Source organism: Heptranchias perlo, chromosome 24 (assembly GCF_035084215.1).
Source record: "Heptranchias perlo isolate sHepPer1 chromosome 24, sHepPer1.hap1, whole genome shotgun sequence".
NCBI classification, from domain to species: domain Eukaryota; kingdom Metazoa; phylum Chordata; class Chondrichthyes; order Hexanchiformes; family Hexanchidae; genus Heptranchias; species Heptranchias perlo.
Window position 1 is genome coordinate 11,394,674 of NC_090348.1, and position 24,200 is coordinate 11,418,873.

A 24,200-nucleotide genomic window follows, 5' to 3' on the forward strand; every position below is an offset into this window, starting at 1 on the left:
GGTCATTTAGTCTTTTGTCCATCGTCAGCCCATAGAAAATATCCTGGTAAAAGGCAAATCATAAATTGGAGTATCAACTTGGCTTAATCTGTAGCTCTCTTACACTGGAATCAGAAGATGGTGGGCTCAGCCTGTTCCAGGACTGAGTGCATAATCTAGGCTGATACCACAGTGAAGTAGTGAAAAAAGACGTACATTATTGGAGGTGTGATCTATTGATCAAGAGTTTAAACCAAAGCCCCATCTGTCTGTTCAAGTGGATGTAAAAGATCCCATATTAAGAGGAGCATGGAGTTCTCCTGGTGTCATGGCCAATATTCCTTCATCAACCAATAGCAACAAAAACACATTAACTGATTGTGCACCCCAGTTGCTGCTTTTGTGGGCCTTTGCTATATACAAACTGACCGTGTTTACCTATACAATTAACAGTGACTGCAATTAAAAGTAATCCGATGCTTCTGAAGCACGTTGGGATGTCCTGAAGACATAAGGTGCTATATTATCGCAAGTTCTTTCCTTTCAAGCAAAGCCAAGATGAAAACAACCAGGAAAAAACAAGTCGAACAACAAGTATTGTTTTACTGAGAAAGACAAATTAAAACTCAAACATACTGAAAAAATCTTGTACCTATTTATTGAATGGATGGATTTGATGGTGCAAAATATGGCATCTCTTGTATCTGGCTGCAGAGTCCCCTTTGCTTTTAAAATCTCTACAAAATACTAACAGAAGATAAGTCTGTTAAACATTTACAAGAGAAAGTGATTTTTAAAAAAAATTTGTATTCAAGGCATGTAGTCACACACATTTTTGCAGAGTTGTCCATCACATCCTTACCACTACAACCAGCTCCAACTGTTCAAAGTATCTCTGCTCAGTCTCAACTAACTCTTTAGCTGTCCGAATCCTCTTCCTTTCCCAGCGTGCTCTCTGCTCCTCTATAGTAGCGCCTCCTGCCGCGTACTTCAATTGAACATCCCGAGCCGTTGGGGTATAGAGTCCATCGCTGGCAGCTAGTTATGAGAAACAGAACAGTTACAGAAAGATACGGACCACCGTGAATTAGAAAGAAAATTACTTAAAAGCAGGGCCTGAACTTCATTTTCATTAGTTACTAAAATATGGTCATTGCTAGAAACGTTTGTACTTTTTCAGATTGGTTATTAGAATATTTATTTCAAAATGTGCTTTTCAGTAAAATTGATCAATTAGTACTAAGCCAATAAATAGTAGTCCTACAAATCTCAGAAAAATGAACTCTGTTAGTAAAGATAATCTTAGCTGCAACCCAACTAACAGATTGGATTTCAAAACACAACAGTGACACATAGCAGTGATTGCATCTTCATAATTAAAAATCTGGCATCTAGCACACATCTGACTTACGCAAAGATGTCTTTTTTCCCTGCAGAATTTTATACAGTTTAAGCAATTGAATAAAAAAATCCAAGTTGACAGTGTTTGTGTTTTGTGTTTTGCTGAGGGAGACTGATAGTTGTAACCAGGCCAGAAGGGATGAGATCCTTTGATGCTGATTTGAGATATAGCATCCCAAGCCATGGCAAACAACCACCTGTTGATATGCCTAAAATCAACAGTCTGAAAAACATTGCTGTTACAGCGACTTAAGGAAGAACTACAAGTCTAACAAAGACGAAAGAAAGATTTGAATCTATACAGCGCTTTTCAGGACCTTAGGACGTCCCAAAGCTCCTTACAACCAATTAAGTACTTTTGAAGTACTGTTGTAATGTAGGAAACACGGCAGCCAATTTGCACATAGCAATGTCCCACAAAAAGAATGTGATAATGACCAGATTAAAAAAAAATGAAGGTGTCGGTTGAGGGATAAATGTTGGCTAGGACATCAGGGAGAACCCCCCTGCTCTTCTTCGAAATAGTGCCATGGGATCTTTTACGGCCACCTGAGGGGGCAGACGGGGCCTCAGTTTGATGTCTCAGCCAAAAGACAGCACCTCCGACAGTGCAGCACTCGCTCAGTACTGCACTGGGAGTGACAGCCTGGATTACGTGCTCAAATCTCTGGTGTGGGACTTGATCCCACAACCTAGTGACTCAGAAGCGAGAGTGCTACCAACTGAGCCACAGCTTTCACACGCCACAGAAAGTAAGAGGAAGAAATGAACATTTTGTAATTGTGTCGATAACAGAAAAAAAGGACAATTTTGAGAAGTGTCAAGGGAACAAGTCCATGCACCTTAATACTACAAATCCAGAGACAAAACAAAACTTATAATATAAATAACTGGGAACAAGAGGTTTTGCAGAGGTGAAAGCAAAGTTTGCTAATCATATTAAGTTTTGTAAAGTGGTAGGTAAATAATATTACAAATATATCTTCGAGGCCCTGTATCTTCCAGTATCAGCATGACATGCAGTACTTTGAGTCAGTTATATATTGCTTCAATAAATTTGCTGTGATAGCAATTGGAAAACCATGGTCACATTTAGGCTGCAGCTGGACGGTGATAAATTTCAGGAACCAGATTATCCGTGAGCTATTCCATGGGAGAGCTACTCTAACCTATTTCTAAAATTACACGTCAACAAATCTTGGTGTGCCTCGAAATCTACTGATCCAAATTTCAAAGTCACTAGTCCTAGTAGTATAACAAGAAGAAAAGGCTATTTTGCTGTTGTCTGGATCCCGACAATCTTCTTTACAGTTTGCCCATCAGTTTGGCTCAGTTGGCCTGAATCAGAAGGTAATGCGTCGAGCCCCATTCCAGCATTAGAGCACCTGGTTTCAAACAATGTCTCTTTCTATCTTTCCATGGGGTTCGGCGCAGTCAACCACGGTCAACCCGCTGTCCCTTCTTTGTGGGGGACCTCCATTGGACCACCCACTCCTATTTGCATTCCCACTTTTCTGAACAGAGCCAGCCCATCTCTAGCAACAGCTCCTCCTTCTGCCCCCACACAGTGTGCTCCTGAATAACCAAAAAATATTTCATATTTAGCCCCCTCTTCCTCGATTAAAAGCTGCCCCTTGGAGACATCATCCAGAGAAACAGGGTCACTTTTCACATGTACGCTGGTGACATCCAGCTGTATTGCTTCACCTCCATCTCTGTGTTGTAAGACTGCTGATCTGACACTAAGTCAAAGAATCAGCCAGAACATTCTCAAAGCAATCAAGAAAACCAATGGCATCTTATTCAGCTCACACCAAAATTTCCACGCCCTTGCTCTTGAATCCATCCTCCTTCACAGTTGCTTACTCAAACTGAAATCAGGCAGTGCGCAAGCTCAGTGTCCTGTTCGAGACAGTCGCTGAGCTCTAAACCCCATATCTAAGGATTTTTAAAGTAGTTTGTTATTGATTTAAAATCTCAGGGAATTTCCCCCCCCATTATTTTTCAGTCTCTAATTTTAGAGTCAAAAAAGAGAAAAATTGTACCCCAAAAAACTACAGGTGAATTGAGAAAAAAAAAATTAGTTAGAAAAAATCATTTTTTGTTTGGAACATCAAAGGAAATATTCAGTTATTTAAATGGAGTTGGAACTTGCATTGCATCAATCCAAAACACTGTGTGCAACAGATGAACCATCCACCAACCATGGAGAGAGAAGAGATAAAGAACAGTAAGGAGGAGGTAGTGCAACCAATAGATAGGAAGAAAAAGCTAACAGAGATTTTCAATTTTAGAATTTTTTTTAAAAGGTCAACACCACTATGAGCAAGAACGGATTCAATTAAATTCTTGTGAATTTGGTCACTATCTCATATGAACCGGGCTGTGGCGGTCCCTAATCAGGGGTTCCGATGGTGGGACTGGCTGGGTCCACAAGCTGGTGGGAATCTGTTCCACCCTTATGGAGCACCCTATTCCTTTGCCGTAGTTACCGACCTCTGCTACTTTGTCCTCCATTTCTCCCCATCTCACAATCTTTCACATCCTCATGCCACAAAGTCAATGAAGTGCTGTCACTGTTGCTACATCAATTTACACAGCAGGATCCCACATACAGCAATGTGAGAAATGGGCGATTGATCTGTTTGATGGTGTTGTGTGAGGAATAAATGATGGCTCGGATACTGGCAAAACACTCTTGCTATTCTTTGAATAGTGCCATGGAATCTTTTATATTGTTTCACTCAAAGCCAGACATGGGTCACTTCACTCTTCTCTTTCTCTGTGTAAATATTTTTCCTCCAAACTAAATGATTTTACAATTCCAAACCTGAAATTTCTTCAGAAATGGAGCAAATGAAAAATTACTACTTGCTGGATTACTGAAAACTAAACTGACTGCACCCCCTCCAAAATTAGACTATGGATTATTTTTAAGTCAACCATTTTTAGCTAAAACAAATATTTGTCTTATTCCATACAATCTCAGTTCTGGCACTTATAGCAAGGGTGCTTTGGGCTGTCCTTTACAAACGTACACTGAAGATTAGTTGCTTCCTTGAAACCTAACCAAATATAAATTTGCAGTTTTGAAATGTATTTGGGCCTAACATTCTTGACATTTCAAAGAGCAGATCTTTAAGATAAAACAGCGATTCCATCTGCTTTGAGCAATAAGTGATTTTAAAGGAACAGGAGTTGATGAAAGCATCTATCACCATAAGTCCACAGATAGGTCACTAAGGCTGTCAATTTCAATCTGCTCTGTAATTAAATACATCACTAATATGGATTTTTCTAAAGATTGTCACTAGTGCTAGACACATCAAGACTGTGACAAATCACACTTTGCAGCCTTGAAGGTTTCAGAAAATTTACCTTGGTAACCACAAATCCAATAAATGAACACAATGCCATAACATATCCTGGCACAGTTGATATTTTTTTTAAAGAAAGACTCTTGGAATAATTGAGCTGAATATGAACAGAAGGATGATACTAAACTCAAGACACCATTTTGGTCACTAATATTTTCACTCACTCACTACTGGCTATTCAGCCCACAATCTTCATCACGCTTCCCTACATGTGCCTGATGACTAGAAATGGGAGCACACAAATGGACAATAATAAAAAAATCATCCTTCACTGGAGGTACCAGGACAGTTCAGATACCAAGGCCCTTCCAGGACGTGCTCCTTTAATATTTCCCTTCAATTTACAGGACTAGAACCATACACAACTCAGTAAACTATGTAAATAAATTAAACAAAATTTAAATATTAACCAAGGTACTTTTCTGCACTTCTAGCAAATGTTGAATGGACCTTTCTGCATTTAGTTCTCATATTCTTTTAAACTTTGCCCATGTAATGCAAAGTTTAGTGACAGCCCCAGGACTATACTGCAGGAGTTCCCCAGGGAAGAGTGCTCAGCCCAGCCATCCTCAGCTTCTGCATCAATGACCTTCCCCCTGTCAAAGTCAGGAGAGGGGCAGTTAGCTGATGATTCCATGTTCAGCTCCATTCACAAATCCTCTGATAATGAAGCAGCCCATCCCAGCCTACAACAGCACCCGGATAACATCTAGACTTGGGCTGACAAGTGGCAGGTAACGTTCATGCTACACAAGTGCAGGTAATGGCCATCTCGAACAAAATAAAGCCTAGCCACTTCCCCATGACCCTCGGTGGCACCCCCTCAGAGTCCCCCAACAACATCTTAGGAGTCAGCATTAACCGGAAAGTTAACTGGACCAGCCTTATTAACACCGTGGCTACAAGGTCAGGACAAGCGGCTCATTTCGGACACCCGACATCCCATCCCATCCCACCCCACACCCCCACACCCCTCAAAGCATCTCTACCATCTACAAGGTTCAAGTCGGGAGTGCGATGGAATACTCACCAGTCGCCTGGGTGGATGCAGCTGCAAAAACACAAGATGCTCGATACCATCCAGGACAAAGCTCACATGATCAGTGCCCTGCCACTGGACTCAGTATCCCACCCCTCAGTCGACACATTGTGGCTACAGTAGGTACGGTCCACAGGGTGCAATGTAACAACTCACCAAGATTATTAAACAGGACTTCCCTCACCTGCAATCTCTACCACCAAGAAGAACAAGAGCAGCAATATCATGGGAACACCATCACCTTCAAGTTCCCCTCTAAGTCACACACCATCCTGAATTGGACACAACACCTTTACTTCATCACCTGGAACTTCTTACCCAACACCACCGTGGAGCACTATCACCACAAGGACTGCAGTAGTTCAAGGTGGCCCACAACCACCTTCTCAAAGCAACTAGGGGTAGCAGTAAAATGTAGCCATGCCTGCATTGCCCACTTCCGAACAAGGTAAAACAAAACTCCCATCCAGCCCGGCACAAACATTAGTCTCTGTCAGCAACACAACTCGTAGCAAACACCTGTAACTGAATTTTTATTTAAATGACTTTATAAAATGTGATGATTTTTGTTGTTACTCTGCACTTAACCAATGTTGTTTGTAATTTTGCTGTCCAATTGTCACGTGAGGAAAACTGAGGCAGAAGGGAGAGATGTGGCAGTGCCGACTGCTTTTTGTTTCAACTTTAAGATGACTGGCTGCTGCTTTAAAGCATTTTAGAAATCGAAGATCGATGGAGAGTACCAAAAGACAGATACAGGAAACACAAATATAGAAAAAAAAATTAAGAAAATTCTTTCCCTGTAATATTTAGCAAAACATCAGGACAATTACTAGCTTTCCACACTCTTCTTGGTAAATTTTCATAAATAGTACACAGAAAATTAAAAATTCACAGGAAAATACATGAAAGCCTGACTCTGGAATGCTATCACTTCAGTGCTTCCATAAAAATGAGGCAACAAAATAACATGCCCTCATGAAAATTACCAAGTCAACCATAATTTGCAGGACAAATCTGTTGTGCGGGGCACATCGAGATAGCGCAAAAGCTGCTGGTGACATGTTGGAAATAAGTTGCAACAAATCTCACATCGTCGCACTTTGCTGCAATAAATGAGCGAATTATAATTACTACAAGTATAGGAATTGGACAATAGAATTTCACATCCCTGCTGGGCTGGACATTCATGCTTCTATGCATGAAATCCATACAGATTGTAAGCTACCTGTAGATAGCAACTGTCTAGGAAGATACGTCATGGTTCTAATTGAAGCTCTGAGAAACATGTTTTGCAGCTACTGTCATACCAATTAAAGAAATAAATAAGCCATACTATAACTCCACATTGAAAAGGCACAGCTTACTTCATATCTGTCTCCTAAAACAAGATGTTCCATTATTTTGTTTTGTAGTTAAGAGAATGGGGAGTTGGTAAACTGCGACAGTCCATAAATTTTACAATTAAGCAGCTATAGAACGCAAACAAAATATTCATTTATTCAATTAATAAGCTTCTTTGCATAACAATGCTTAAATAATCTGTACTCACTATTATTTCTTTACAAAAAAGGCTTTACTAGTAAGTCAGTAAGAGATTTCAGGTTAACTATGAATAAAGTGGATACACAAATTTATTTTTTAAGCATTAAGAGGAAGCGAAAAGAAAGCATTTCAATTCATTCTGACTAAACAAGTTGTAGTTCCTCCGTGCATTCTGCACACACTGCTTTACAAAAAAATAAAATCACAGTCGTAAATCTCTACCACCTATAGGCAGTGAGTGCCCACTACAAACAGTCCAACTGTAGTTCACTTGCTTACAATGGTTAAGCTTGTCTGCCTATTGAGAGATTTTTGACACCACCATTGAATGTTAGAAGAATAACTATTGTTTGTCCATCAATAACCAAGCAGTACGTCACATAGAATCTCTCAGCACAGGAGACCATTTGGCCCATCGTGCCGGCACCGGCTCTTTGAAAGAGCCACCCAATTAGTCTTATTCTCCTGCTCTTTCCCCACAACCCGGCAAATTTTTCCTTTTCAAGTATACACCCAATTCCCCTTTGAAAGTTAATGACCTCCATTTTTCTCATGATTGGAGGGAGGATTTGGTGGGGTGGAGAAAAGAGACCTTTTTGCAGGAAAAATGTAGTACATAGTCCAATGGAAAAGGTGTCCAGATATTGCAAGGGTCTTGTTTACTCTACATCAATTATAAACTCATACCAGCCTATCTTGGATGCTCAGTGCTAACTTATGGATAGCATACCCTACATACAGTTGATACCATCTCATTCCACCTTTGTGACAAATGGAAATTGGATATTAGATAGCCAGCCATTTAACTAATGAAACTCTATCAGCTTAGCCCCTAGTGGTTACTTTCTTGTTAATCAAATGATAAATGGGTTAACATGGCGTCCCTGTTATTACACTACACGCAAAACAACTCTTCCTTCCATGCCTGAAAGCTTAATCCGTTTTGTTAACAAAACGGATACAACTCATTTTACATGCACCTTGCCAATAGTTCACAAGCTTTTTTGTGTTTACCCTTCCTGTAAGCTCCATACCATGATAATTTAATCCATGTCCTGACTTTTCCTTCAAAACATTGCTAATCCCAGATGCTTTTTCCATATGGTCCCATTATTAGTATGAAACTTAGGCTTTTCCTCTCATTTTATTTATCCCTTCACTTCATTTGTTCTTTTATCTGCCACTATATTTACTTGTCAATACTTTCCCTTAGAATTCCAGACATCCCTCCTTAATATTCCTGTAACTCCATGCACTAGCATGAAGAAACTGGCCAGCATTCCATTTTGGCAGCTACTTTAGAATCTCCACAAAGACTTGCCCTATTGAGCTTGGCAGGGAATCGCCAGCTGAAATAAGCGAATGTCACCCTCAGGAAGTGGCTTTACGGAGTCCAGTGCAGATCAGCAGTTCCACAGAAGACATCCCCAACCAGAAAACCAACATAGCAGGTAGTTTCATTTAACCTGAAGTTAGTTTGCAATATGACCGTTTCATAATGTCATCAAGATGAAAAAATAAATTGGAACCAGGGCCTGATTTCAAGCCTGCTTATACTCTGATTGCAATTTAACATGGAATCTTTTCCCTGTCAAATTGACTAGCCAAAAAGATAACTTGCAAATCTTTCTCCGACTGGTCTCCCCTCAAAAGGCTGAAGATGCCTCAAAACCAAGTCACACAATTCAAGAAGGTCCCCTGGTTTATACTAAGTTACTGGATCTAACCAGGGTGGCAGTGACTGTACTGCAATTGGCCTTAGTGTTCCTGGACTAAAGAAAATAATTAGCAAGAGCCCTATTCCCAATCGTTATTCAAGTGATCCCTCCTAGAAGGTGTGCACATCAAAGGAGGTCAGGAATGGGCAGGGCTGCAACGCCACATCCCATTCAAATAACATGACAACATTCATTTGAGGAACGGGTACTTGGGAAAGGTACCAGAAGGCTGCTGGTACGCAAGGAACTGTAACCCAGTGCGAGTCACCACCTTCAGAATAGAAGAGAACTGGAAAAAGTTGGAGGGGGAAAAAAATTGATCAAAATTAGAAAGCACCTAGTTTTGTAGAGCTCTTATGTTTTTATTTATAAAAAGGATGGTATGACATGGGGGAGAAACGAACGGGCAACGAAAGAACCATGAATCAAAACAATGATCAAAAATTGTGATCAAGAGAATTTGTCTTAATTTACATTGCAATGAGCGGAAAGTGAGCCAGAATTTCCTCAATCTGATTTGCGCCAGTTTTTACGCAGCAATTTCCTGAGAATCCCATGCACCATCTGTCTTAAGTCCCTCTTTGTCTTATTAGATGTTATGAAAATTAAAATGTGAAGCCATCAATTATGCATATTAAGCACAGCATCAAGAAAATACAATTGTGGAAGGTTTTCCTCTTATTAATGTAACAGATTCTGATGCCCATAAAAAAGCATTCAAAAAGGTACAGTGCAAGTCTCTAAGCAGAAATTGTTTTTTTTAAAAATCACAAAGAAAATGTTATAAAATACCAGGATTAGGGCGTAAATGCAGGAAACTCGTGTTCTCTGGTCTTCTGCTTGGGGCGGGGGGGGGTGGGGGGGAAGGAGCTACGTTAATGAGTTAAGAGGGATTTCAGTGGACGTAACTTGGGAGCGGCGCAAATGATAGTGAAAATTAGTGCATAGTGGTGTTTTGGCGTAAAACTGGTAATAATCAGTTGCGTGCAAATTTCTTTAGAAAAAAATAGGTGCAACTGTGCTCTTACACCGAAGTTTTTCAGGAAATTCCGGGCCATAATTTTTATGCTCATCAAGGTGGGAAGACTGTCATGTTTGGTACCCAGTATCAGTATCAAGCATTTCCTATTGTGCATTTTCCTCATTTCCCAATACCATCGTTAAATAAGACTTAATTCATAGCAAACTGTGGGCACTCAAGACTCACGGTTACTCTGAACTTAATTGAGACGGCCTAAAATGATTGCATTAAGGACTCTCACAAGAGACACAAAGACCGAGACAGACAGATTGATTCAAAACTTAGGTCTCAGACACATGACCCTGTACATAGCCAGCTTCTGTATTCAGTACAGTAAGAGTCCAATGAACCTTTACACCACTGTTTAAAACATTGCAATCTCTCTTTAGAAGCAGCTACCTAAATCCCATGTATAATCCCATGATATGTAGTACTTCTGAAGTGAAATGATGTCAGTAGAGTCTGGCTACCTGCTGTTATGAGTCAGGTGTGTGCTCTCTGTACTAAAAACGATGATAACAATGGATCATTCGATGTTTAAAAAGTCTGCTCAGATGTTGCTATAATGCTGTAATTCCCCAAATACATTTCTAACTGGGACAGTTTCACATTTTCAGTATACAAAGCCAGGGGATGTGGAAAAATGACAATAATATTTATAGTCAACACGTGTTTAACACACCATCCCAAATGAACTTTATTTTTTGAGTCTGTCTTCCTTCATATTAAACACTAATTTTCTTCAACTCTTTTTTAGGCTCATTCCTTTGATTTTGTTTTATTTCTCTTGCCCTTTAATTTTATGTTTTCAATCTTTCCATTTCAATCTTTCACTTCCACTTTCTTCAATCACAAAGATCATCCATTTCCCCAGTTAGTGTGATGTATGGTCATTAGCTTCATAAGAACAAATAGTTTTAAGTTATGGAAATACTAGAAAAAAAGGAAGAACTTGCATTGATATAGCACCTTTCAACAGCTCAAGATGCCTCAAAGCACTTCACATGAATTACCTTTGATGTGCAGTAACTGTTAATTTGCAGACGAGCACAGCAGCAATTTGTGGACAGCAAGGTCCCATAAACAGCAAATGAGATGAATGGCCAGTTGGTCTGTGGCGTTGGTGTTGGCTGAGGGATGAATGTTGGCCAGGACACCAGATGAACACCCTCCTCACCTTCGAAAAAGTGCCATGGTATGTTTTACATCCACCTCAAAAGGCAGACGGGGCTTCAGTTTAGCCTGAAAGATAACACTTCCAACAATGCAGCATCCCCTCAGTACTGCACTGAAGTGTCAACCTAGATTACGCACTCAAGTCATGGCATGGAGCTTCAACCCACAACCTTCTGTCTCAGAGGCAAGGGTGCTATCTCTGAGCCAAGCTGACACAATGAAGGGCAAGAACAGTGCAACCACATCCTAAGACTCATCCCCTTCTCCCACATCCCGCCCCACTCTCCCCAATACTGACTGACCCCAGTAGCAACCTCCAGTGTCCAAGATAACAGCAGCACCTCCTCCCATACCATGGGGATCTCCCCACCCAACACTACGTTGTCTGTTTCCCCCCTCCTCCCCCAGGCTACCAAACCCAAAGTTCTCCTTCTGCAGGATTGCCACACCCATGAGCTATTCCTTCAGGCTGCCAAAGCCTCCATTACAGCTTTGAAAACCCGTAACCCTCCTCAGCCTCACTACTAAACCTCACATCCAATCTACTACATGCTCCCAACTATTTTCTTGTGTATTCTGAGCTGAAAAAATGAAAATGAAATACATAGCCAGAGAAACATATAATCAAAGCCGCCATTTACAGTTTTCACAGAAAAATGGGGAGTCAGAAAATTTGATCCCCAAAATAGTATTAAAAAAAATCCAATATAATGCAACTAAAAAGAATTGGTCATCGTAAATCAACGGTCCTGATAATACATTACATGCTAAATAACACAACACTCCTGTACTAAAACAGCATATCCTCCAACTTACTGTGACCAACAGCACTGCTATTATAAAAATGATAGTTCAAGTATGTATTTGCTGTTCATCAAATCTCTCTGTTGGTTATAATTTGAAGTAGAACAAACACAAAATACAACAGCCAGGAATGTTTGCAGCCCCTTGGTTGGTCTCTGAACACACCCAGTGTGTTTACTTAACAGCCTTAAAAGGGATACACATCTATTTTTAGCCAAGAATCTTATTTTACATAGAATAATGCCCTTATAAAATAGTTTCTTCCGACTTACCAAGAGCAATGGGAGATTTCCTAGGATATAACTGTGCACATTTCCTATCCATTACATCACACATCCTGTCATACCATGACATCACAATTTTAAGCAAAATGATCAAAACTCTCGGCAAATTCCCTTTACACTTGCTGTTCATTGGCCAATATGCAAATCGAATTGCATTTATTACCCGTTTAACAGAGTCAAATTTATTAATTGCAAATCCGTTATATGCAAACGTCTTAGAAAGAATAGGGAACTGTGCAATCAGATCACTCAAAATACCTGACTATTTTCCTCTCACAGCTGGCCGACAAAGGGCTCAAGGTGACTTGATAGAGGTCTTTAAAATTATGATAGGGTTTGATAGGATAGATGTAGAGAAAATGATTCCACTTGTGTGGGAGTCTAAAACCAGGGGTCATAAATATAAGAGAGTCACTAATAACCCCAGTAGGGAATTAAGCAGAAACTTCTTTACCAAGAGTGTGCTTAGAATGTGGAACTGGCTAGCACATGGAGTCGAATCACATAGATGCATTTAAGGGGAAGCTAGATAAGTACATTAGGGAGAAATGAATAGAAGGTAATGCTGATAGGGTTAAATGATGTGGAGATGCCGGTGATGGACTGGGGTTGACAATTGTAAACAATTTTACAACACCAAGTTATAGTCCAGCAATTTTATTTTAAATTCACAAGCTTTCGGAGGCTACCTCCTTCCTCAGGTGAACGATGTGGAAATCGTTCACCTGAGGAAGGAGGTAGCCTCCGAAAGCTTGTGAATTTAAAATAAAATTGCTGGACTATAACTTGGTGTTGTAAAATTGTTTACAAGGGTTAAATGAAGTAGGGAAGGAGGAGACACATGTGGAGCATAAATACCAGCTTGGGCCAAATGGTCTGTATCTGTTCTGCAAATTCTATGTAACTCTATGATTGACAGTGCCTGTGCACCAACATACACCTCAGATCTCCCACTTGTTGCTAACAGTGAGTCGGATGATGTGCTGAGAATGATCCCCCTGTGGCAGATCTTGTTGCCACACCTGCACTGATGTGAAAACCAAGTTTGAAGAACAAACGCTTCTTTAATATTTGAGGTTAAGGAAGAGACTTTTATTTTATTAAAAGCACTTAGAGCTAATACCAAATATTTGCAAATTCTAATGAACTTAAAGATTTCTGTTATTTTATAATTCAGTGCTGGCTTAACCACCACGAAAAGCATTTGCTTACTTGGAGCAAAGTTCTCAGGGAGAAAGAAGGGTGCAGGAAAATCGGGAAAAGGGTTGGGGTCAAAGGTTGCGATGGGGGTGGTGGTGGGGGGTGGAGGAAATGGGTAGAGACGAAGCCCAAGGTGGCAAACTCAAGGCTTGATCACGACTAAGAATATGACACCAAGGGAGCCAGAGACAATCGCTATGCCAATCAGACCAGTGATAGGTCAGGTGGATAAACTGAAGTACTGGACTTGAGGCCAGAATACAGAGGACAGGCGGGGAGTAGGAAGGCCTTGGCCCAAGGCCCAAAGTTGGGCAGCCATAAATATTTCAGGTGGGTAGAGAGGACCGCCGCAGAGTTCCAAATATACAAATCACAAAATTGGGTTTAAACACCAGAAAGTGCTGAGACACTCGCAAATTGGGCAAAAGAACAATGGCGTGCCAGAGTGCCACCTAGCAACAGGAGACCTGTAATTGCAGTGCAACATGCAAATAGGATTTTGCCGCTCTAAAACATTGAGTGTTTTCCTATAAATTGTTGACATAAACATTAAAAAGTGTAATTCAAAAATCATAATTCAAGAAGCCAGCTTAATGTGAACAAGAACTGCTTGATTATGGAAGACTTTTAATATAATATTAATACTGGTCAATCTTCTATGGCATTCCATATAGGGAGTCAAGACCACGTGTAGTCTTCACATGAAAGTTACAGGAAGGGAGATAATTGGACCAAGACTTGCACACTTGAAAGCCATACATTTTGTTTTTACTTTTATCTAACAATTAGCTTTAATATTATTTGTGATCAAATATCAAAACTTGGAGAAGTAGAATTGGTTGGAACATTTTTTTTATTCGTTCATGGGATGTGGGCGTCGCTGGCAAGGCCAGCATTTATTGCCCTGGAGAAGGTGGTGGTGAGCCGCCTTCTTGAATCGCTACAGTCCGTGTGGTGAAGGTTCTCCCACAGTGCTGTTAGGGAGTTCCAGGATTTTGACCCAGCGACGATGAAGGAACGGCGATATATTTCCAAGTCGGGATGGTGTGTGACCTGGAGGGGAACATGCAAGTGGTGTTGTTCCCATGTGCCTGCTGCCCTTGCCCTTCTAGGTGATCGAGGTCACGGGTTTGGGAGGTGCTGTCGAAGAAGCCTTGGCGAGTTGCTGCAGTGCATCCTGTGGATGGTACACACTGTAGCCACAATGCGCCGGTGGTGAAGGGAGCGAATGTTTAAGGTGGTGGATGGGGTACCAAGCAAGCGGGCTGCTTTGTCTTGGATGGTGTCGAGCTTCTTGCATGTTGTTGGAGCTGCACTCATCCAGGCAAGTGGAGAGTATTCAATCACACTCCTGACTTGTGCCTTATAGATGGTGGAAAGGCTTAGGGGAGTCAGGAGGCGAGTCACTCCCCGCAGAATACCCAGCCTCTGACCTGCTCTTGGAGCCACAGTATTTATGTGGCTGGTCCAGTTAAGCTTCTGGTCAATGGTGACCCCCAGGATGTTGATGGTGGGGGATTCGGCGATGGTAATGCCATTGAATGTCAAGGGGAGGTACTTAAACTCTCTCTTGTTGGAGATAGTCATTGCCAGGCGCGAATGTTACTTGCCACTTATCAGCCCAAGCCTGGATGTTGTCCAGGTCTTGCTGCATGCGGGCATGGACTGCTTCATTATTTGAGGGGAACTGATCACTGTGCAATCATTAGCGAACATCCCCATTTCTGACCTCATGATGGAGGGAAGGTCATTGATGAAGCAGCTGAAGATGGTTGAGCCTAGGACACTGCCCTGAGGAACTCCTGCAGCAATGTCCTAGGGCTGAGATGATTGGCCTCCAACAACCACTACCATCTTCCTTTGTGCTCGGTATGACTCCAGCCACTGGAGAGTTTTCCCCCTGATTCCCATTGACTTCAATTTTACTAGGGCTCCTCGGTGCCAAACTCGGTCAAATGCTACCTTGATGTCACAGGCAGTCACTCTCACCTCTGGAATTCAGCTCTTTTGTCCATGCTTGGACCAAGGCTGTAATGAGGTCTGGAGCCGAGTGGCCCTGGCGGAACCCAAACCGAGCATCGGTGAGCAAGTTATTGGTGAGTAAATGCCGTTTGATAGCACTGTCGACAACACCTTCCATCACTTTGCTGATGATTGAGAGTAGGCTGATGGGGCGGTAAGCGGCCGGATTGGATTTGTCCTGCTTTTTGTGGACAGGACATACCTGGGCAATCTTCCACATTGTCGGGTGTAGCTGTACTGGAACAGTTTGGCTAGAGGCGCGGCTAGTTCTGGAGATACCTTGCAGTATACACTGAGGAACTAGGAATGCAAAACTGAGGCACCACAGCACCAGCATTGGCTGGAGCATCATCACAGTGTGACAAGTTTACATAGGCAGTTTCCATTATAAAGGTGGACACAGGAATTTATAATGGGAAAAATTGACAAGTGTGACAAATTCGTGACAACAGGAAGTAAGTTTTGTAGACAGGAAGTCCATGTAGGTGCAAGATTTTCAATATAGATATAAGTATAACATATACACATGGTATTAGCAGATCTAATCTGGTCTTGGAGGGTGGGGAGTGGGGGGGGCAGGTGGATATCTTAAAATGGTTTCCTAAAAGTGACTTAGGCAAATTTACTTAAAACACAGCTGAGTATGTCTTTCAAATACAGGTCGCCCCAGGTTACCACCAGCGATAGCCTTTTAAGTAATCCACCTCTTCTCCACAGCTGCTGTCTCTCCCCTGCCATGACTAGCTGCTTTCCGCACAGCACGACTGCACCCCAAACAAGTCTGGAGGACAGGTGCCAGGCCTGGAGGTCCAGTCACATAAGGTCAGGGGAACCCTTTCAACAAATTTCATCCTCTCCCAGTGACCAAAACCTACTCGACACAACCTTCAGAGGCGAGGGCTCAAGTACAATGGCGGGTTAGCTTCAAATTCCTCAGCACTTTTAAAATCAGCATTGACCCGAGAAAACCACTGAGCAAGAGTGACCTTCTGAACACAACTTTCACCTTTTTTTTGTAATGTGTTTTAAATGGTTACAGCAGCTGCCCTGATCACACAACTGGATAACAATCATTTGTAGTAACAATTTCTGGAAGGGCAGTCGTCCCCACTGCTTATAGCGGGCGTGTTGATGTCAACGCAATTTGCCCGCTCTACGTGGTGGACGCTGTATCCAGGAAAGCCAGTGGAAACTGATAGGGTAGATAGGAAACAGCTCTTGACTCGAGTAGGATAACCCTGAATAAGAAGATATAATCTGAGATTTCTAACTAAACCAGTTCAGTGAACCCAGTGTCAGGGCTGGGGTCGGGGCCCGGAAGAAAGTGCCAGGGTCAGGTCAGCAAGCCAGCAAGGAAGGCTCCCAGGAGTTCTGGAGGTCCCAGAGACTGGAGGCCGTGGGGCTGCTGTTGCTGCTTGCACTGCCAGAAAGTCGCCATGCTTAGTACGGTTTAAGCGGCGCCCTTGAAAATGACGTCTATGATAATGGCAAATGGTTCATGCCATTTGCCCAATATAGATGGCTGTCCGGGATAAGCGGGGACTGTGTAAACTTGGAGGGACATTCTAAATAAAAGTCCTGATTTAAATATGTATTTTTAAATAGATTGATTTTGGTAACAATAAGCATTTATCAAGAGATGATTGAGTGAGTGAGTGAGTGAGTGAGTGTGAGAGAGAGAGAGAGAGAGAGAGAGAAAAGAAAGACACAAATTAATTAAACCATTTAAGTTTTATATATTTTTGTGCCGGACAGCAAGGGCAAAGAGTTGATCCCCCATGTTGTGCAGGGATTGATTTCTTATATTTAAATATGCTATGCACAGGAAGAAATATATTTGTTCACCTGCAGTGGGTAAGAAAAACACCATTTATTTTCCAGGAACTAATGAAAAAAAACTTCACTGATTCTAGGAAGGTTTCTTACAAACCTCTATCCAAATCCTTGAAATGAAGATCTTTGCCCTCCCCCAATTCCATATCATAGCGAGGGAAGGGTGGTGGTGGTGGTGGTAAGAAAGAGATCAGGTCCAACAGTCCAACTGGTGACTCACCGTGAGCAACGCCAGAGGAGATCTGGTTGTACTATTGTGCACTCAGGCTGCAGTTAGACAGATCAAGGATCTGATGACCTTGAAAGAGCACCATTTTACAGTTGAAGTAAGCAAACACTTGCTTATTCATAATGTACGATATATGCCGACAAAGCCAATGTCTAGTAGTCTCAATTATGAGATAGCCTCCATTGTACAATACGTCAGTTCCACTCCAAGTCGGTGTCACCTTAATTCCAGTTTCACCAGAGTGCCATCCACCTCATGCTTTCCTTCGTAGTGTCATTTTTAATGTAGCAGCAAGCCTGCATTGTTAGTTGGCACTAAGAGTTTAACAGTAATTAACCCCTGCTCTTTCCCCGGGGAGCAGTACATCAGCAACTTGCCAAAACACTGTAAACAAGCAGCCTCTGATCAATGGAGAACTATGCTGGCTCGAGAGCACAGTAATAATGGGAGGAATTTCTACATGTAGAAACCTGCACAACTAATGATTCAAGTGTGACATTATCTTCAAAAATAAAAATGCTGGAAATACTGAATTCTGTTTTTCAATTTCTAATTGAGACCCAAGATTATAGTAAAAGATTTGAACACGAGTAAAACCAGATGCTTTTCTTAATATAGATATAGTAAGTGGACTATTAATGTGGACATGTTGCAAGCATTTTATTTAGCATACTAGTTAGCAAGATAACAGAATACCTCCCTTCACTAAAAATGGTATGCAATGAACCTATCTCCTTACTGGTGATATCTTTAGAAATTCTAGGCACTAAAGGTTTGTGATCTGCCTCAAATTCTGTCAGTTAATAAATTAAAAACTTAATACCAATTTCCCAAACCAGAAGCAGCAATAGCTAAGGGCTGAGGATTTCAGCTCAGCAAATCCCGAGCAACACCCTTGACTCTTAACTGTCAGCTCCAAATGGAAGGGAAGACTAACGTTAACAATGTCACTGCTAGCAGCCACAACATAGCAATGAGCCATTTTTAAACTTAAATTTATTTCTCTCTCTTCATTTTTGATGGCCTTTTTCCTTCCTCCATCCAAAAAAGCCTCACTCCCAGGCCTCTGAAAACGTCACTCGAGTCAGTTGCTAAGAGCTCGTCGGTGAGAGGCTTGGGGCAAGTGACTGCCAATTTCCCCTCACGCTTGTGGAAAAACATCCTTCAGCCCAAATCTGATAGCAGTTTCTGACTGAATATCCTTCAACATTGCCAGGTGGGCATCATGTTGCTACCAGTTGTGCTAACCACGTAGAGACGATGGAGCTGGTCGCCGTGGAAACCGGCCTGTCGATTCGGAAACACGGGCGAATCCACACATGCTATAGTGGCTGCAGGACATTGGCTACTGCACATGTGCGAAGTACTGACGTGAGTAAATGGCTGACACCACCACATCGATTTCATACATCAGCCATTTTGATTGGATACAAAGAACAAGTGCTGACCCAATTTAGTTGAAATCCAGGGCAGGGACGGGCCAGGAAATGGCATGTCATAATATCATTTTTTTTTCATTCCCCTTTCTTTCTCAGTTACAGTTTAATTGCAGCAACAGCATGGCATGAAATTGGTTCCATCTGTCACCTTTTTTTTCTGCTGGAGGACAAAAATAGGCAATTTTTGGAAGAATTACTTTCCTATTAGTCATGAAGAAGAGGATTGTGAATTAGTAGGGGTCTAATGGGGCACTCAGTAAAATATAAATCAGAGTTATCAGCATAACCAGCTGGTAATAAGACCAAAAGAAATGCAAATTCTCAGTGGTTGTGTAGCCAGCATTTGAGAGACTGGAATCCCAGAGCACAAAGCTCTAGAATCCCTAAACATTAAGGTTGATCATTTTAAGAAGGAGATGCAAAAGACCCTCCAAGTATTTAACCCTTTGATGCAGAACTTCACAAATTGACCTCAAATGTTTATGTATCGTCAGAAGCATACTTAGTATCACTTAAAGAGCCACCCTCTTCGTACAAAAAGAATGTTTGGAAAACATTTTTTCATAACTTAGTGGCAAAATGAGTGACTACATTGAAATAATAAATGGCTTTACTGGTTCATCTCTTTCACGCTTCAGAATTCTATGGCCATTTTTCCACAAAAAGGACTTAGCTAAGAGTTACTTCACATGTGTTTTGAGTTAAAGCTTGCTTCGAGGGGGTTAGCTTCTCGGGACAGCCGCATGCTGGGTTTTGAATTCAAAGTCAGGTGTAAGGAGGTTATTATGCTGATCGAGAGTTGCTTCTCCCAGAGACCAAACAATAGACAATTTGGTGGCTTGTCTCCTTGAGAAATAAACACCTTGCACCCTTTATGTTGGAAGGCTTTTGATCTCTTCCTGACTGAACAGGCAGGGATAAAGCTGAATGCAGACACCAAGGATAACAGTCTGTTTTGGAAACAGCTGCACAGGCAGTCAGGCAACAAAGGGCTGCAAAGGGAGAGTGGTTCTGCCCCAGCGCTAGAGGACAGTGTGCTGTTTAAGTTAAGACAACCCACTGGAGTGATGGTTCTCTCCTTTGTACTGACACGAGTAGAAGTTATACTGATTTAATCAAGTAACTCTGGTCATATCTATTACCCTGTGCGTTTCCCCCTACTGTGGAATAAAACAGCTGATGATTCCAACCAAACTTGGCCTCATCTAGTGTCAACTCAATCCAACTTTGAGGAGATTGATGAAACACATTTGTGCAAGACATGGGGATCCAGTCCAGATCATAAGGAAATTCCATCATAGGTCTCATTACAGTACAAGTGGATATAGGACAGTGCGAATCAACTCCCACAAAGGTAAGTTGCTCACACCACTTGCAGGACTGACTGATGCCATTGAAGCCAAGAAGGTATCTATGGCAGACCCAAATGTTTAACAGTCTCGCTCCCTGTTAAGGAAAGTGAACGTCCTCTAAACTGAAACCGGTGGGGCTCCTGAGAATTTAGCTGAAAAATCTGAAAAGAGTTACACGCACGCGAGTCTCAGAATATATGACAATGGGCTCATAACAGTCATTAGGACAGGGCTGCATTGCCCCTTGTAAATCAACATAAAAATATTTACTCAGGTGTCTTTTCATTGGAGTCTGATATGATGCAGACATGGTTGCAGAGATCTTTTTCCTGTATAATCTCTTGGTAAAGGAAGAGACCTAGAAAAAAAAAGGCAAAGAAGATATTTCAACTAAAATCAGGGTTCACTATAGCTCCTTTTACCACTAATTGTGAAAGTATAAAATACAAGGCAGCACAGGGCATAAATGGACACAGAGAAGTCACAGGTGTTCATAAATACTTAAGAGAAATATTAACAAGGACGAGGTGGAGGGGTTTAGGGAGGGCAATTCCAGAGCTTAGGGCCCAGACGTTAGAAGGCATAGCCACCATGCTGGGGCGAAGGAAGTACAGGGTAAGGAAGGAATTCCAGAACGCCAATGGTGTGCAAAGGGGGGCCATGAATAAGAGACCAGATATCGAGAAATGGAAACATGAGGTGGGGGGTTGTCAGAGTGGAGGAGGTTACAGAGATAGGGTGGGATTTGAACACAAGGATGAGAATTTTCGATTTTACTGTTAGGGGGAAACCATCGAGGTAGGCCAGTGAGGGCAGGGGCGATGGGCGAGGAGGTCTTGGTGCAGGATGGGATAAGGGCAGCACAGTTTTGAATGAGCTGAAGTATACAGAGAGTGGAGGATGCAAGCTTTGGAATAGTCGAGTCTGGAGGTGATAAAGACATGGATGGGGAAATCTCACCCTTGAATGGATGAGTTTCAAGAAAAATCCACCCTCGGATTGTAATTCACTTAAATATGTTCCTTACTCTTAGTATCATGGTATGTTACAGTACAGAAGGAAGTCTTTCTGCACATCGTGCCTATGCTGGCTCTTTGAAAACTATCAAATTAGTCCAACTCCCCTGCTCTTTCCCCATAGCCCTGTAAATTTTTCCCTTCAAATATTTTAGAATTCTCATCCTTGTTTTCAAATCCCTCCATGGCCTCGCCCCTCCCTATCTCTAACCTCCTCCAGCCCTATCACCCTCTGAGATCTCTGCACTCCTCCAATTCTTGCCTCTTGCGCATCCCCGATTTTAATCAAACCACCATTGGCAGCCATACCTTAAGCTGCCTATGTCCTAAGCTCTGGAATTCATAGGAACATAGGAACAGGAGTAGGCCATTCAGCCCCTCGTGCCTGAATGGCCGACTTGATTTGATAAGATCATGGCTGATCTGTGATCTAACTCCATATCCCTTTGGCCCATATCCCTTAATACCTTTGGTTGCCAAAAAGCTATCTATCTCAGATTTAAATTTAGCAATTGAGCTAGTATCAACTGCCGTTTGCAGAAGAGAGTTCCAAACTTCTACCACCCTTTGTGTGTAGAAGTGTTTTCTAATCTCGCTCCTGAAAGGTCTGGCTCTAATTTTTAGACTGTGCCCCCTACTCTTAAAATCCCCAACCAGCAGAAATAGTTTCTCTCTATCCACCCTATCTGTTCTCCTTAATATCTTATAAACTTCGATCAGATCACCCCTTAACCTTCGAAACTCCAGAGAATACAACCCCAATTTGTGTAATCTCTCCTCGTAACTTAACCCTTGAAGTCCGGGTATCATTCTAGTAAACTTAAGCTGCACTCCCTCCGAGGCCAATATGTCCTTCCGAAGGTGCGGTGCCCAGAACTGCTCACAGTACTCCAGGTGTGGTCTAACCAGGGTTTTGTATAGCTGCAGCATAACTTCTGCCCCCTTGTACTCTAGTCCTCTAGATATAAAGGCCAGCATTCCATTTGCCTTATTGATTATTTTCTGCACTTGTTCATGACACTTCAATGATCTATGTACCTGATCCCCTAAGTCCCTTTGGACGTCCACTGTTATTAACTTTTTACCATTTAGAAAGTATGTTTTTAAACTTTTTACCATTTAGAAAGTATTCCCTCCCTAAACCTCTCCACCTCTCTCTACTCCTTGAAGATGCTCCTTAAAACCTACCTCTTTGCCCAAGCTTTTGGTCACCTGTCCTAATATCTCATATGACTTGGTGTCAAGTTTTGTTTGAAAACACTCCTATGAAGCACCTTGGGATGTTTTACCACTTTAAAGGCACTATATAAATACAAGTTGATGTTATTCATCCAATTCCCTTTTGAAAGTTACTATTGAATCCGCTTCCACCATCCTTTCAGGCAGTGCATTCCAGGTCATTACAATTCGCTGCATAAATAAATGTTGCCTCATTTCACCTCTGACTCTTTTGCTGATCACCTTAAATCTGTGCCCTCTGGTTACTGATCTTCTGCCACTGGAAAGTTTCTCCTTATTTAATCTGTCAAAACCATTCATGATTTTGAACACCTCCATCAAATCTCCTCTGCTCTAAGAACAACAACCCCAGCTTCTCCACATAACTGAAGATCCTCATCCCTGGTACCTTCTGCACCCTTCCTAAAGTATGGCGTCCAGAATCGAACATAATATTCCAGCTGAGGCCTAACTAGTGTTTTATAAAGGTTCAGCATAACTTCCTTGCTTTTGTGCTCTATGCCTCTATTAATAAAGCCAAGGATCCCAAATGCTTTAACAGCCTTCTCAACTTGAGCTGCCACCTTCAAAGATTTGTGTACATACACCCCCAGGACTCTGTTCCAGCACTCCCTTTAAAATTATACCATTTAGTTTATATTGCCTCTCATTCTTCCTGCCAAAATGTATCACTTCATACTTCTCCACATTAAATTTCATCTGCCATGTGCATGCCCATTTCACCAGTCTATCTATGTCCTCCTGAAGTCTATTACTCTCCTCCTCATTGTTTACTACATTTCCAAGTTTCGTGTAACCTACAAACTTTGAAATTATGCCCTGTATGCCTAAGTCCAGGTCATTAATATATATATCAAGAGCAGCAGTACTACTTTATACTTCCCTCCAGTCTGAAAAACAATCGTTCACTACTACTCTCTGCTTTCTGTCCTATAACCAATTTTGTATCCACACTGCCACTGTCCCTCTAATCCCATGGGTTTCAATTTTGCTAACAAGTCTATTATATGGTACTTTATCAAATGCCTTTTGAAAGTCCATATACACACACATCAACCCGCTCAGATACTTCATTGAGTTCTTTGACGAAGTTAGTCAAACACGATTTTCCTTTAACAAATCTGTGCTGACTTTCATTGATCAGCCTATACTTCAAGTGCCAATTAATTTTGTCTCAGATTATTGTCTCTAAAAAAAAATTTCACCACCATACGCAAGGCTGACTGGCCTATAATTGCCGGGTTTATCCCTCTCCACTTATTACAGTACATAGAAATTACAAAAAACAAACAAACAGGACTTTTGGCCCAAATGAATCAGTGTTTACTCTCCATGCAAGCAATAGTTCTAATCGCATTTACCCACCCTGTTCCTGTATCCCTTCAACCACTTATGCAATTTAATCTTGAATGTTGACAGTTTCTGCCTCAACCACTAACCTGGAAGTGAACTGCACATCCTTTCAACTCTGTATAAAGAAGTTTTTCCTGCCCTCTGTTCTAAATCTCTTACATTTAATCATTTAT

The 24,200-nt window shown here is 41.6% G+C and overlaps 1 protein-coding gene across 2 annotated transcripts in view; it reads right to left on the reverse strand.

Moving 5' to 3' along the window:
- Nucleotides 1-20,772, reverse strand: part of arhgef39 (Rho guanine nucleotide exchange factor (GEF) 39) — a 60,302-nt gene extending 39,530 nt beyond the window's left edge. Inside the window, exons 1-3 of one of the 2 annotated variants that reach the window (XM_068005328.1) lie at nt 20,690-20,772; nt 842-1,017; nt 632-726 (exon numbers count right to left, since the gene is read on the reverse strand). In XM_068005328.1, the coding sequence (XP_067861429.1) occupies nt 632-726; nt 842-1,017; nt 20,690-20,729 (311 nt within the window). In that variant the 5' untranslated portion in view covers nt 20,730-20,772. Of the gene's footprint in view, nt 1-631; nt 727-841; nt 1,018-17,496; nt 17,556-20,689 lie in introns of those variants that run through there. The other variant, XM_068005327.1, reaches the window with a different exon arrangement.
- Between the last annotated feature and the right edge of the window lie 3,428 nt (nt 20,773-24,200).